The sequence below is a fragment of the Pithys albifrons genome, chromosome 17 (genome assembly GCF_047495875.1).
Source record: "Pithys albifrons albifrons isolate INPA30051 chromosome 17, PitAlb_v1, whole genome shotgun sequence".
Taxonomy (NCBI): Eukaryota; Metazoa; Chordata; class Aves; order Passeriformes; family Thamnophilidae; genus Pithys; species Pithys albifrons.
The window spans coordinates 15091988-15105795 of record NC_092474.1 but is presented as its reverse complement, the minus strand read 5'-3'; the positions used below and the strand labels follow the sequence as shown (position 1 = coordinate 15105795).

Sequence of the window (13808 nt, the reverse complement as noted above, 5' to 3'; positions counted from 1 at the left end):
TAACTCTGAGGAAGAGACAGGAGCAGGAACAGTTGTGATTTAATCATTTCCATTCTCTGCAAATCCAGTGTACAGCAGAGCCAAGCTGTGGTCCAGCTCCTGGTGCTCCCACTGCCCCTGGTCCATCACTGGAGCCAGGGACTTTGGGCAGGGCAAGAATGGCACAAGGATGGGTCCAGCCCGTTTCCCTGGCCCCTCCTGCTCCACTGGACTTGTACCTGAGGAGGGACAACCCCAGAAGGCTTTGGCTCAGCTTATCCCAATGGGATGGGGAAGAGCCTGGACCTGCCCAGCTCTGATCAGTGCAAAGCCAGTGAGCAAGCAGGGAGTGGCTGTCAAGGGATGGGTAGCAGGGACTGATCCAGCCCTTTCACAGGTGTGGAAGAGACAAAGTCCCAGCTCCAGCAGAGGCCGGAGGGGCTTGTGGCTGAAGCCAGCTTGTCCCCAGGTCACCTAGCCCACGTGGACCTGAGCCCATGGCAGGAAGCAGGCAGATAAACCTCTCTGTGCAATCCTGCCAGGGGAAAACTCCGGGACAGTGCTCACTGAGGCATGGGGTGGGGCTGGCAGAAGAGCCCCAGCATCACCCCCAGGACAGCTTAAGAGGCTATGGGATGGCAGAAGGACATCCCTGGGGCAGTGCCAGCTGTGGCAACCCTGCAGCAGTGACCACTGAAAGATGTGCATGGTTCAACTGCAACAAGGACACTTCTCTCAAAGGACAAAGGGTGCTGGGGGTAGCTGCAGCAGAAGTGGGGTGGGGAATGGTGACAGTGGTTCTGGCTAAAGGCACAGAAGCCCCAGGGCCGGATGCCACAGCTGGGGTCAGTGGCTGAAGAGGTTTCCTGCGAGGAGGCGCCTCTTGACCTCTTTCCAGAGCAGGTCCCGCTCGCGGTTTGCTCGCTGCATGAAGCCCCTGTTCTCCTGGGCCCTGCGGGACAGGTAGGGCAGCACCTCGTTCACTGGCCCGTAGGGCACATACTTGTACACGGGAAAGCCAGCCTGGCCTGGAGGGAGAGAGGTTGGTCAGAGAAATGCTGAGAAAGCAAAAAAAAAGTGAAAAAAGGAAAAAGAAATCAAAAAAGAAGAAAAAATGTTAAAAGGAAAAGGATAAAAAGGGGGATGATAGGTGAAAAGGGGAAGAAAGGGGACAAGCAAAAGGGAAAAAAGGGAGCAAGGGAGGGCAAGGGAGGTGGAGGAGGAGGGAAAAACAGAGGGTAGAAGGGCGGGGAAGGAAAAGAGAAGGGGCGGGGAAGGAAAAGAGAAGGGGCGGGGAAGGAAAAAAGAAGAAAAGGGTGTGGTGAGAAAAAAATAGGCCATCCTCTCTTTCTTGCCAGCTCTGCCGTGCTCCTGGGGCTGTACTGGTGGAGCAGAGATGGATGTGCAGGAGGCTGTGGCTGGGCACTGGGAGAGGGATTCTGGGAGCGACTTAGCCTGGTGGGGGGAGCGGCGGCACATCTCTCCCGGCTCAGCACCGGGAGCTTGGGAAGGCGCCAGAGGGAGCGGGCCGAGGTCACCAGGAGCCCTGGGAATGTCGGCAGCCGGGGCTGGGCCAGCTCAAGGAGCGTTCAACCAGAAACATCAAGTTAACACATTTTTCCAGCATGACCGGAGGAGGCTGCAGACGGGCGGCCAAACCCTGCTTCCGAGGGAACACCAGGGCAGAGCAGCGCCTGTCCTGGACAACTGCCCAGTTTGCCTCCTGCTGCTCTTCTGGCCTTGGGACTCTGCTCTGGACACTGGTGTGGGCAGGGGCATCAGTCCTTGACCTGATACCTGGATCCTTGCATGTTCCTCTGTCCAGGTCCCTGGCAGCGCTGCTGTGCTGCCTGGGCCAGTGGCTGAGGACAAGGTCATTCAAGAGGCTGATGCCACCCCAGTAGCAAAGAGTCCAGGACTTGATGTGCACCTCCTATGGAGCCAAGTGACACCTCCAGACTGAGGAGGTACAGGAGGGGAGCACTGTCTGCCGGGATCAGTCTCTGCCCCACCCTGGGGCACTGCAATCTCTGCTCAGAGTCCAAAGAGGGAATGTCCCTGCCCAGCCACCACAGTCTGATGGAACTCCAGGAAAGAGATGAGATTCTCCACCTACATCTCATCTACATTTTCCCAACCCCCACAAAAGGGTCACAGCACTCTCCACAGCAAGGCATTGTGCTCAGCCAGTCCTGCTCTGTGACAGACCTGGCTCACTCCTTCCTTCCTTCTTTCCTTCCTCTAGATGCCACAGCAGCTGCTCAGGGAGACCCCAAGGATCCAGATGGGGCAGGAGCACCTCCTGCCAAGCCCCTCGCTCCATCACTCACCCAGGGGGAAGGTGATCTGGTCACACATGCCCAGCAGCTGCCCAAAGCACACCTTTTTCTCTGAGGGATGGATCCCAAGCTCCATCATCCTGCAAACCAAGGCTGAGCATTAGGGGTGAACAGAGATAATACGGAGCTTGCCACGGCAGTGTGTCCCACCAGAGAACTGCAGATCACCTCCAAATAGAACAGCATAGCATCGACCATGTCCCAGATGGATGCTGGGAAGTATAACCCCAGGAATTTGTTTTCACAGCAGCTCCTGTTGTGCACCCCAACTCCAAGCCCCATCTAAAGCCTTGAGCACCAGTTGGGAGCCAGGTTTCCCTCAGCTGAGCTCAGGGAGGACCTGACAAGCCACAGCACATCTCACCACAGCTCAGCTGGGCCCCGACATCCCTTAAGTCCCTAGTCCCTGTCTTGCCACACTGCCTCCCCAGCACCTACCTGCGCAGGGTGAACTTCACTGTGTCCTCATTGTGAGATGCCACCATCACGCTGGCTTTCCGCCTGTGCTTGATCTCCTCCAGGACATAGTCCAGGCACCTGTAAGGCAGTACAGGCCTTTGGTGAGGCTGCTCGTGCCTGTACCCACTGAGGGAAGAGAGGAGTGTGGCTGGGGCTCTGCCCTACCTGTGGTACATCTCATTGGTCTTCTCATAGGTTGGATTGATAGGATCCTCATAGCCCATCTGAGCCGCCCTCTCCCGCTCCTGCTCCATGTAGGCGCCGCGGACCAGCTTGGCACCAAAGTGCCAGCCCTCGCGGCGTGACAGCTCCACGTCCCCTGTCACATTATCATAAGCCTCCTGCCACCAGGTAGAAGAGAGGCCACAAGGTCATCACACTGCTGCCACCCCTTCACTTCAGCAGCTGTGCCATTGCACTGCCATGGCTTCAGGAGCTGAGGTCTCCACCCATCTGCATCAGCAGGTTGTGGAAGGTGACAGATCTCACCTTCAGGTAGCACTGATAGGTGTTGAAGATTATGGCCTGGTTCCTGTTGAAGCGGCGCTGTGTCTCCACAGTGAGGCAGCTGATGGCTGGCTGGAAGTAGCTCTGCTCTGCATCCACCATCAGTCTCACACCCTTCTCCATGGCTCTCTGGGCAGTGAATGACACACGTTGGGTTCATAGGGCTGCCTGCTCCATGTCTCCCACTGTGGATCCCTCAACCCCAGTGCCCCTTCACCTTAGCAAGGACATCCATGCGCTGCAGCACACGCTTCATCTGCAAATCCTCCTCCTTGCTGAAGCATGAGAGCAGAGGCTCAAGCTGCCCAGTCTGAAACAAGCACAGCTTTGTGGCACGCTGCCTGCATCCAGCTCTGCCCATGGGAGATACAAACATTCCTTGGAGGGAGCCCACCCCAGGGCTGCTATCCACCCCAGCCCCACAGCACCCATCAGCAAGCACAGCATGACAGGGTGCACACCTTGCCAGCCTGGTGGTTGCACACTGGGGTCACAGCATGGCCAGGCTCTGGCAGCACAGATACCACCAGCACTGCAGCCACCAGCAACCTACTGGGAAGAGCCTGAGACCTTTGAGACACTTTGCTTCCCCAAACTCCCTGTGGGACTACTCTGGTGGTAGCACAGGGGGTTACCCACCTGCCTGTTGGGGATGAGCAGAGGCTTGGAGCTCTTGATGCGTCTGTCAAACAGGCTGTTCCAGTCCAGGAGGTCGACAGTGCTAGGAGCAGAGAGCCACATCCCTACTGGTGTCTTGCAGGGGTAGGGGATCTCTACCAGTTGCCAACCCACACCAGAAAGCAGGATGCAGGACATCTGCCACCCAGATCTGTCTTGTCAGCTCCACCCAAACCTCCCCTATGTCTTGGTTGCTGTGCTGAGCCAGCACTGGCCTTCAGAAACATCCAGTTGCTGCTTCCCCAGGGACAGGGAGAAGGTCCCTCAGTGGTCCCACCCTGCAGCACCCCCAGGTCCCAGGCACCTTACCCGTCTGTGCCCAGGCTCTCGTCCATGAACCACTCCTGGCTCTCTGCCTTGGTCACAATGCCGAGGTTGGCCAGTGTCTCCTGCCACCAAAAGGAACATCAGGGGCTACAGGGGTCTGCCTGCTTAAAGTGTCACAGCTCAGGGCTGCTCCAGGACCTCTGTGTCCACAGCCACCTCTGATAGTGCATCCCCAGCAGCACAACCTCCCTTGGGCCCTCTCACCTCACCTGCAGCTTCTCCACCTCCAGCTTCATCTCCAGCACAGCCTGCCCAGCCTGGCCCTGCTCTGTGGCCATCTGGAGAAAGAATCTCCGCCACTTCACCAGCACCTCTGAGAACTGTACCTGTGGGGACCAAGCTCCCGGTGAGACACCCAAGCTGGAGCCTTCTGCCATGCTAGGGCTTTGCAAGTTCATACCCAGCCTGCAGCAGATGTTGACCTAGAGTGGGGCATCCGGGCCAACCCAAGCAGTACAGACCACCCTCCACTCCCCCCCCCATGTTGGGGGCTTTAAACTTCTGAGGTCTTTGTATCTCTCCAGCAGTTGAGGCAGGGTCTGTAGGGGTCTTGGGCACACAGGAGAGAGCCTGTTGGTGCCTAGTCCTCTATGCCATTACTAGAGATGTCACTGCTGTAAGCCTGGCACCTGCCCCAGCAGAAGCATCCTCTGTGGCCCTGGCTTTGCTCCACCTCACCCAGTCACAGCCCTAGCACTCACCAGGAACTGAGGTCTGGCCAGTGCTGTCAGCTTGATGGCAGAGAAGCCATCCTCAGAGCTGCCACCTGGATGGAGCCAGAAGGACAGAGTCAGCCAAACAGCAGGGTACTTGGGCAGGAGGGAGGTACCTGAGATATGGTGCTGGTGGTGGGACTGAGGCACCCCTGCAGTCCCAACACAGTGGGGCTGCCCAGGAGACACGGAGCACTCACCTGAGGCATCGATGCAGCGGAGGAAAATCTCCATGTGCTGGTCACACTTGGCCTCATCAGTGTAGAAATGGGTGTGGGCACCATAGTGATCCCCAGATCCCTGATGGGTTCCATATTGCTTCTCTCTTTGTTCTGCTCCTGGAGTGGAAGAGGATGGAGATGGGCCATGCAGCCCCACCAAGCTCCTATAGCTTCCCCAGGAGCTTCTGCCATGGGTGCAGGGGAGAAGGGCTCTGGCTTGGACCTTGGAAGAGCCCCCAGGACTGACACATGACCTCCCTGCTCTGTCTGAGCAGAGGCTGAGTCTTTGATGAGGAGCAGCATTGGGACAGGAACCACATTGTTCCTCATCCAGCTCATTTTTTGAGGCTGTGGGAGCTGGGTCCTTCTCCCACAACACAAGGCCCACAGTGCCCAGATCAGCTGGACTTTCCTGTCACTCACCTCCCATCTCCTTCTCGGCTGCAGAGATGCGGGAGCTAAGAAGAGAAACAGGGAAGATAAGGGCCAGGTCATCAACCCCCTGCAACCCCACACTGATGGCCAGGGCAGCTCTGAGGCTCCTTTGCTGCCATCCTGGTGCTGGACCCTGCTATTCCCTCACCATCCCATTGCTGATGGGATCCAGCTGGCAGGTCAGATGTCCCAGACCCACTTGAGGAATGGAACGGGACTTTACCATCCATCCAGGGAAGACCTGAAGGTCCTGAGGCAACACGGTGAGGATGTTCTGTCTCAGGGTCCAGAGCTGCTCTCCAACAGATTACCCCATGGCAAGGATAAGGTCAGCCCTGGTGGGGATGGGATGCTCCATCTCCAACCAGCTCATGATCCTTGCTGTGGTGGCACCAAACCTCAAGCCAGTGCCTCCCCACCTTGATGGCACCAGCAGCTGGACCACAAAGCACAGTGCTCCTCCACATCCAGAGCACACTGAGCTGAGGGTGTCCTGCTGCCCCACATTCCTCGGTGTCTTGGCATCAGCCAGCATCTCACAAACAACATCTCAGCTTCAACTCCAGCGGAGTTCAGATGTAATTTTAATCCCAAGCTCACTGCCACAGAGGTTAACAGGGCTCTGGCAGCCCAGGGGATATTGGCCAAGTCATGAGATCCATCCTGAGCTTGAGCAGCTAAGCCTTCTTGCTGACACCTTAAACAGCCACAGTCCTGAGGGCTCACCCAGGAACAGGGTCAGCCCCTGGAAAGCAGCCCTGAGTGACAGCAGAGCCATCTCCTTCAGGAGGTCTCTGCCTTGGCATCACTATCACAAAACTGGCCATGCCCAACAAGTGGGAAGTACACTGTGAGCAAAACAGCAAAGTCACCCATCTGGAGCCAGCAGGCTCTGACAAGAGAGCAGAGAGGCATGTGGCATGGTCCCAGAACATGTTTTCCCATGTGGAAACCCTGTGACAGGGCTTAGGAGTTGCTGTAAGCATAAACAAGTAGAACCAAACCATTCCCTCCAGCTCCCCAGAGCCAGGAACAGCTTCACATTGCTCAAAGGGCCACAAAGCCCAAGGAGAGCTGGGGCAGGAGCAGCAGGAGCTCATAGGGAGCAGAAGACACCATGCCTAGCAGGTTCTGCTCCCCTGAGGACATGAAAAGCAGCTTTCTGGGGTGCTTTTCCTGTGGAGGAAAGAGGAGAGAGATCATACATGCAGGGATGGGATAGGCCAGCAAAGCCCTCAGCAGGTGGAAGGTCCCCTTGGAGCAGGTAGTGTGGCACAAGGGATGGCTTCAGCTGGACACTGAGGACATGAGGACACAAGACATGGTTTCTGTGGGCAAGTTCCAGCCACAGCTGAGGACAGCTTTGAGCCCAAGGCATGCCTTGGATGCAGCATCTGAGGTGCTGGGGACAAGTAGCCTGGAGGAAAAGATTCTCCAGCAAAGGCACACAGCTCAATCAGCAAACAGCACCCTTGGAAAGTTCTGCATTTTTTGTTCCTAAAGACAAACACACCCTTCCCAGCAGCATTCCTGCTGCACGACTGCAACAGCCCTTCCTTCATCCCCTAGGGAAGCATTCAAAGCAGTGCCACTGTGCTCACTTTGTTCTTCTGCAATAACCAAAATAATGGAAGCTCATTCGAGCTGAAGAAATAACTTCATCCTGGATATCAGCTGTTCACTTTGCAATATTAATCTTGGCCAGCAAAGTCATTCCCTCACCCACCAACTGCCACTGAATCTGGCTTGTACCTGGCCATCCATTCTGCAAACTGACACCAAGTCTCCCAGAGCAGGACCTACCTCCAGGCATTGCCCAAACACTTCTGACAGGCTGTATCCAGAAAGGAGCAAACTCAAGATTGAGCCTCAGGACCTGGGAGCTCACACTTGTCTAAGGCAGGTTATGAGGACTTGCGACAGCCTGATGGATGGGTTGGAAGGATAATCCAGCTGACACAACTAGTAGTGGCTTTCAGGAAGTTTTGGATTAGGCTACGTAAATCATCTCAGGAACAGCACAAAGGTCCCACTGTTGGAAATAATCCCTTTGGCCCTGGAGGTTACCTGAAGGGTGCCAGCAGGGCAGTGTGCTTGCTTTGCTCGTCAGCAAGTGGGTCTGACAAAGGGGATGTGGGATCAGGGAGAAGTTGTCCCTGAATGACCACATCCAAGGAGAAAAATCTTGGTTACATGAAGTCCAGATCAAAGCTATGAGTGGTGCTTAAATTCCTGCAGGGAGGAATAAAGCAAAACTCTTGGCAGACTAGTCCTTCAACCTGCTCCATGCATGAGTTGCTAGCACACACCAGCCCAGGACCACCACAGGGCCTTCTCAGAGAGCTTCAAGCTAAACAGAAGCCATCCCATGATCCCAGGGACATGCTGACAGAGAATTGGGCAGGGATGGCAGAGCTTTGGAAGCTGGAGAAGGGAAAGTAGCAGCTCTGGGAGCAGGATTGGCCAGGCTGGATGGTGATCCCACACTGGGACAGGTATCAGGAATCCACGTAAGAGATCTCTAGAGCAAGTCAAATCCACATGGTGCATGGTGGAGCCCAAACAGCATCGACAATGCTCGGATTGTCCCTACCCATTTCCAGTCTTTGGATGCCTGTTGGCCAGCAGTCCCTAAGCCTGCCAGGGGACCACAACCACCTCCTCTATGGAGGGGGGCTTCTGCATACCAGAAGCCTCTGCCCAGCTGCAGTGCTGCCTCTTCATCCCCCACCCAGCCTGGCACTCACCCAGAAGCCCCCAGCCCATGTGCTGCCCCGGAACCAGAGCAGCATCCAGGCTCTGTTGCCTGCAGCACACTTGTTTTCCAGCTGTGCCTCCATGACCTGGCAACAGCCTTCAGCACGTTGCTCAAACCTCCTGGGACAAGCTGGCAGAACCCTGCATGCCAGCCTGGGCAGGGCAGGGCAGGGCAGGCAGGAGCCTGTGGCAGTCAGGATAAGCCAGTTCCTGCTCATGTTGCATTGCTGTTCCCAGATGGAAAGCCTGTGGAAAAGGTGGCCACAGCCCATCAGTGGGGTGGAAAGGGTATTTCCCTGTCATTATATTCAGCTTGCTTCAGAAGAGCAACAGAAGATGGCACCAGGAGGCCAAAACACCCGCTAGCTGCTCCTGGTTTGTGCCTCTGCTTCCGGGCTGGCAGCAGGGCCCAACCCTGAAGCATTCACCTAAGGGAAGGACAGCTCCACAGTCCAGCAGACATGAGCCCAGGGCTCCTGGCCCCTCTCAAACACATGCAGCCCAACTCAGCACCAGTCCTGGCAGGAGTGCTGAGAATTTGGCATTCTGCCCCCTAATGAACCCAGAGTAATGGGCTGGTGCAAGGAGCAGGGTCCAACACAATCCTTCCAATGCCAGTCTGAGCTTTGTTCCCATTCTGTGACATTCCTGGGTAACCTCCAAGATGGCATTCAAAGAATCACAGAGCATTCTGAGTTGGAAAGGACCCACAAGGTGCATCAAGTCCAACTCCTGGCCCTGCACAGGACACCCCCCCAAAATCCCACCCTGCGCCTGATTGTCCAAATGCTCCTTGAGCAATGCCAGGCTTTGGGCCATGACCATTGCCCTGAGGAGCTTGTTCCTGTGCCCAATCACTCTCTGCAGAAAAAACTTTTTCCCACTATCCAGACAAATCCCACTGGGGCTTGGGTAGGGATACATCAAGGGGTGCTTTGCAAAACTCTTGTGTGTGAATGGCCCACACAGCACAGGCAGAACTCCTCTAGCAAGGAGTACCACACATGCGACTCCAAAATCTGATAGGGGGGCATCAGCACAGTCAAGGCAGCTCACAAACCACCGGCACCTATCAGCAGGCAGGATACAGGTGTAGGCAGAACGAGCCTGTGAAAGCCTTCTATGGTGAACCACAGGAAGGCTCTTGGCACAGGCAGGTATGGAGGGCAGCAGTGCCAGCCTGGCAGCACTGGCCATTGCCAGCTCAGACCCACGGCAATGCTGAACACCGTGCCTGGACCATGGCTGCATGTTCAGGCAAGAAACACCCCTGCTACACACCCTCAAAACAGCTACCTCCCCACCCCTCCGCTGGGCTGCAGTGGGGTGGTTTGGTTTTATATAAAAATATGAAGTTTGCAGCCCAATTTTGGATGGTGCAGCCCTGCCTCCCCCTGCACAACTCTCATGCCAGCACTGTCCTCACATGCTGTATGCTCCCAGGGGACGTCTGGCAGCACCAGTAAGGGGTAGTGGCACTCACCATGGCACATGAGGGTCCGTGATAAGCGGTGCCCGGGTGTGGAGCAGAGATAAGGCTCTCAGCGGCAGCATCTGCATCACCCCCCTGACCCACACCCCACTCACAAACCACCACAAAAAGCCGTTTCCGCGGTGCTTTTAACACCACGTAACAAGCACGTTACAAACGAACACCGTCCCCAGCTGTAAGCAGGGACAGGGACCTGTGCAGCCTTGCCCCGGGGGACGGTGCATCTCCAGCGTGTGGCCTCTGGCAGGGCCATCCTTCTCGTGGGTGGGGAAACACCGCCCACCCCCGTGACTGTGGGGTGGCGGCCAGCGGCACATCGATCCAGAGAGTGGAGCTGCCCGGAACTGGAGACTGAATAATGGAAAGTTACCGGCAGCTTTGGGCTGGTGCCTGCTGTTGGCAGAGGGCAGGAGGCAGGGAAGGCTGCCCAGGACGGGGAGGCAGCATGAGAAGAGGGGCACCACTCCAGCTGGAGAGGGTTGGGAATGATGGGGGAGTGGAAATCATGGAATTGTTAAGGTTGAAAAAGAAGCCCAAGATCATCGAGTCCATGAAAATGTGGGGTGGCACACCCCAGTATTTGTACGGTGGGGGATGAAGGGGGCAGCATCCCAGTGTAGGTGAGAAGGAAGACTACAGGGGTGGCAGCAACACAGTGTGTGTAGAGGAGTAGGGTGAGGGGGGATAGCACCCCACTGGGGCTACAGAAAAATGGGACATGGTTGGCAGCATCCGAGGAGAAAGAAGGACGGCAGAGGCGATGGGGGATAGAGGTGGGAACCACCTCAGGGTGTGTTGGAGGGTCTAGGGCACACACAGGGCACACCCGGGGGAGGTGGCCGTGCCCAGGGCACACACAGGGCACACCCGGGGTGGGGGGGGGCGGCAGTGCCCGGGGCACACCGGGGGGGGGGGGGGGGCGGCAGTGCCCGGGGCACACCCGGGGGGGGGGGGGGGCGGCAGTGCCCGGGGCACACCCGGGGGGGGGGGGGGCGGCAGTGCCCGGGGCACACCCGGGGGGGGGGGGGGCGGCAGTGCCCGGGGCACACACAGGGCACACCCGGGGGGGGGGGGCGGCAGTGCCCGGGGCACACCCGGGGGGGGGGGGGCGGCAGTGCCCGGGGCACACCCGGTGGGGGGGGGGGGCAGTGCCCGGGGCACACCCGGGGGGGGGGGGGGGCAGTGCCCGGGGCACACCCGGGGGGGGGGCGGCAGTGCCCGGGGCACACCCGGGGGGGGGGGCGGCAGTGCCCGGGGCACACCCGGGGGGGGGGGGGGGCGGCAGTGCCCGGGGCACACCCGGGGGGGGGGGCGCGCAGGGGTCGCTCCCCGCGGGCTGGGGGCGCGCGCGCGGCCCCCGCGGCACAGCCAATGGGAGCGGGGGGCCGGGCGCGCGCAGCCAATGGCGGCGCTCACCGCTCGGGGCCCAGGTCCGCCTCCACGCCGTAGTCCAGCACGGCGCCCACGCCGAACGCCTGGTGCCGCCGTAGCAGCGGCTTGATGGCCTCCTGGTCCTCCCCGGCCACGAACTGCCCGTAGAACGTCATCTTCATCAGCCGCTCGAACAGCGCCTGCCCCAGCACCCGCTGGCACAACTGCAGCAGCTGCGGGACAGCGGCAGCTCAGCACCCGTCCCGCCCGGAGCGGACCCCCCCTTCCCCCAAAGGGAAAGCCCCCACGGCATCTCCCGAAACGGGCAATCCCGGGAGAGACAATCCCCCCGGCTGAGGGTCGGCACCCCCCGAAAGGAGAGCACATCCGGCCCGTGACCGAAAGCCTCCCCAGCCACACACCCCTCGGACGGAGAGTCGCTCCGGGAAGGGGACTGCCGCCTCCCGAAATGAGCATCCCCAGGAAGAGAGACCCCGGCTGAGAGCCGGCAGCCCCCGAAACGGGCACCACCCCAGCCCTGGACCGGCATCCCCGAAAGTGGGTACCGCCAGAGCGAGAGCTCACCCGGCCTGAGACCGCCATCCCCCAAGACAGCCGACCCCGAAGGGAAAGCCCTTCCATTCGGGACCGAAACCCACCGGAATGGGCAGCCCCCGCAGCGAAAGACCCCCAACACTCCTGGGAGAGCCCGGACAGCCCCAGGAGCGAGAGAGCCCCCAGCGCGCTCCGGCACCTCCGGAAACCGGCAGTCCCCACCCCAGGGTTCGCACTCCCAACACCGAACCCCCCCGAGCAGAAATCCTCCGAGAAGGGTTCTAACACCTCCCGGAGCGGGCGGCGCCGGAGCGAGAGCCCCAGCGGTGCAAAGCCGGCGGCCGCCTCCCAGCTGGGGACAAACACCCCCCGGACAGACTCCCCCAGCGGACCGTCCCGTCACGCACCTCCCGGTTGTGCTGCACCAGCGGCCCCACGGCGCACAGCCCCAGCACCACCAGCCCCCGCAGCAGCTCCGCGCTGCTCTTGCTGCGGAACGCCGCGCGCGGGTCCTCGAAATCCACGCTGGGCGGCGGCGGCGGCCCCGGCCGAGGTGCTCTGCCCGGCCCCCCGGGGGCTCTGCCCGGCCCCCCGGGGGCTCTGCCCGCCGCCGGGGCGGCCCCGCGGGGGGCGGCGGCGGGCACGGAGCGCGGGCGGCGCGGGGGTTCGCACAGGCGGAGGACGGCGCGGAAAGCCCGGACGGCGCTCGGTAGAGCCATGGGCACGGTGGGGCCGCCTGCCCGCCGCCGCCTTTAGTACCGCCCGCCCGGCACCGCCCCCGGGGCTCCCCCCGCCAGCGCCCCGCTCTGCCCCGCCTTGGCCCCGGCGCTGCCTCGGCACTGCGCCGGCAGCGGGACCGCGTCTGTGGCTGGTTCGGCACCGGGACCGGCGGCAGGACTGGGAGTGGAACCTGCACCGAGACCAGCACTGGAAGCGGGGCCGGGAGTATAACCAGGACTGGGACCGAGACAGGAACCAGGAGCGGAACTGGGAGCAGCACTGAGACTGGGAATGGGAACGGGACTGGCATCGAGAATGGCACTGGGACCGGGACCGAGACCGAGACCGAGGCCAACAGTGGGATAGGAACTGGGTGCAGAAAAGGGACCGCAACTGGCACTGTCACCAGGACCAGCACCGGGTCCTGGATCACGACTGAAGCCACTCCGCCCAATGTACCCCTCTCCCGCAGCCCCAGCCCAGTGCCTTCTCCGTTCCCATCCTCTTGGCTCGGCTCGGGTGCAACGTTCCTCCTCCTCGGGGCTTGGAGGGGCCAGTGCAGCTCAAAGGGAGCCCTGGATGAGGGCTGTAAGGAAATCTTCTTTGGAGCAGTACTGGGAGTGAGTCAGTGAGAGACTCATGCCCTTAGAGGACCCCTCGGGAGAGTGATGAAAGTCCTAAGCCCTGGAGGGGACCTGGGGAGATACTGGGGCCAACCCTGCAGGGCCGGGGAGCTCCTGACCTCTCAGAGCAGCCCCAGGGAGGACCAGAGGATACCCCTAAGGGTCCCTGTCCCCTCGTAGCTATCCCTGGGGCAGGCTGTGGCATGTCAGTCCACGGAGCTGGGGAGCTCTTGGGGAGGTGATCTCAGACCTAGGGGACCTGTCATGGAAGAGATACTTCAAGCCCTGTGCTTCCTCCTCCTGGTCTGTGCATGAACAATTTGGGGGTTTCAGCTGAATCCACACTCATTTGGTCTGGGTTAGTGGGGGTGGGGGTGCTTGAGGCAGGAGGCTGGCTCTCTCGGCGTGGGCTAGGGCTGTTTGGTTTCACCTTGCTCCATAGAGCCCTAGAGAGGGCTGGCAGGGCCTCGGGATCTTCCCAGGCAGCGCTAAGTGCCTGTCTTGCTCCTGGCGGGCGGTTGCCTGAAATACTCCTCCCCAGCACATCCAGGACTGAGCTCCAGACATCACCCTGGGGCCAGAAACGCACCTGGCTTGGCCTGGAAGAGCAGAGCCGATACCTTCCTGCCTTT

General features: G+C 59.8%; 1 protein-coding gene across 1 annotated transcript; it reads right to left on the bottom strand.

Moving 5' to 3' along the window:
• Positions 1-22: 22 nt before the first annotated feature.
• PRODH (proline dehydrogenase 1) lies at positions 23-12586 on the bottom strand. The gene is made up of 14 exons (XM_071571761.1): positions 12241-12586; positions 11324-11511; positions 5647-5681; positions 5203-5340; positions 4991-5055; positions 4499-4615; positions 4272-4351; positions 3924-4005; positions 3502-3594; positions 3267-3413; positions 2943-3118; positions 2757-2855; positions 2310-2398; positions 23-1007 (listed from the first exon to the last, which is right to left on the bottom strand). Exons 1-14 carry the CDS (start codon positions 12550-12552, stop codon positions 826-828), a joined length of 1803 nt encoding a protein of 600 aa, XP_071427862.1. The 5' UTR covers positions 12553-12586; the 3' UTR covers positions 23-825.
• Between the last annotated feature and the right edge of the window lie 1222 nt (positions 12587-13808).

What these genes read in the sequence shown, in the direction of transcription:
- PRODH (XM_071571761.1), bottom strand. Translation starts at nt 12,552, where the DNA reads ATGGCTCTACCGAGCGCCGTCCGGGCTTTCCGCGCCGTCCTCCGCCTG. An exon ending in TGGCCAGACCTCAGTTCCTG is followed by an intron (nt 4,616 to 4,990) that starts GTGAGTGCTAGG and finishes TGGTCCCCACAG; the next exon opens with GTACAGTTCTCAGAGGTGCT. An exon ending in ACCAATGAGATGTACCACAG is followed by an intron (nt 2,856 to 2,942) that starts GTAGGGCAGAGC and finishes ACTGCCTTACAG; the next exon opens with GTGCCTGGACTATGTCCTGG.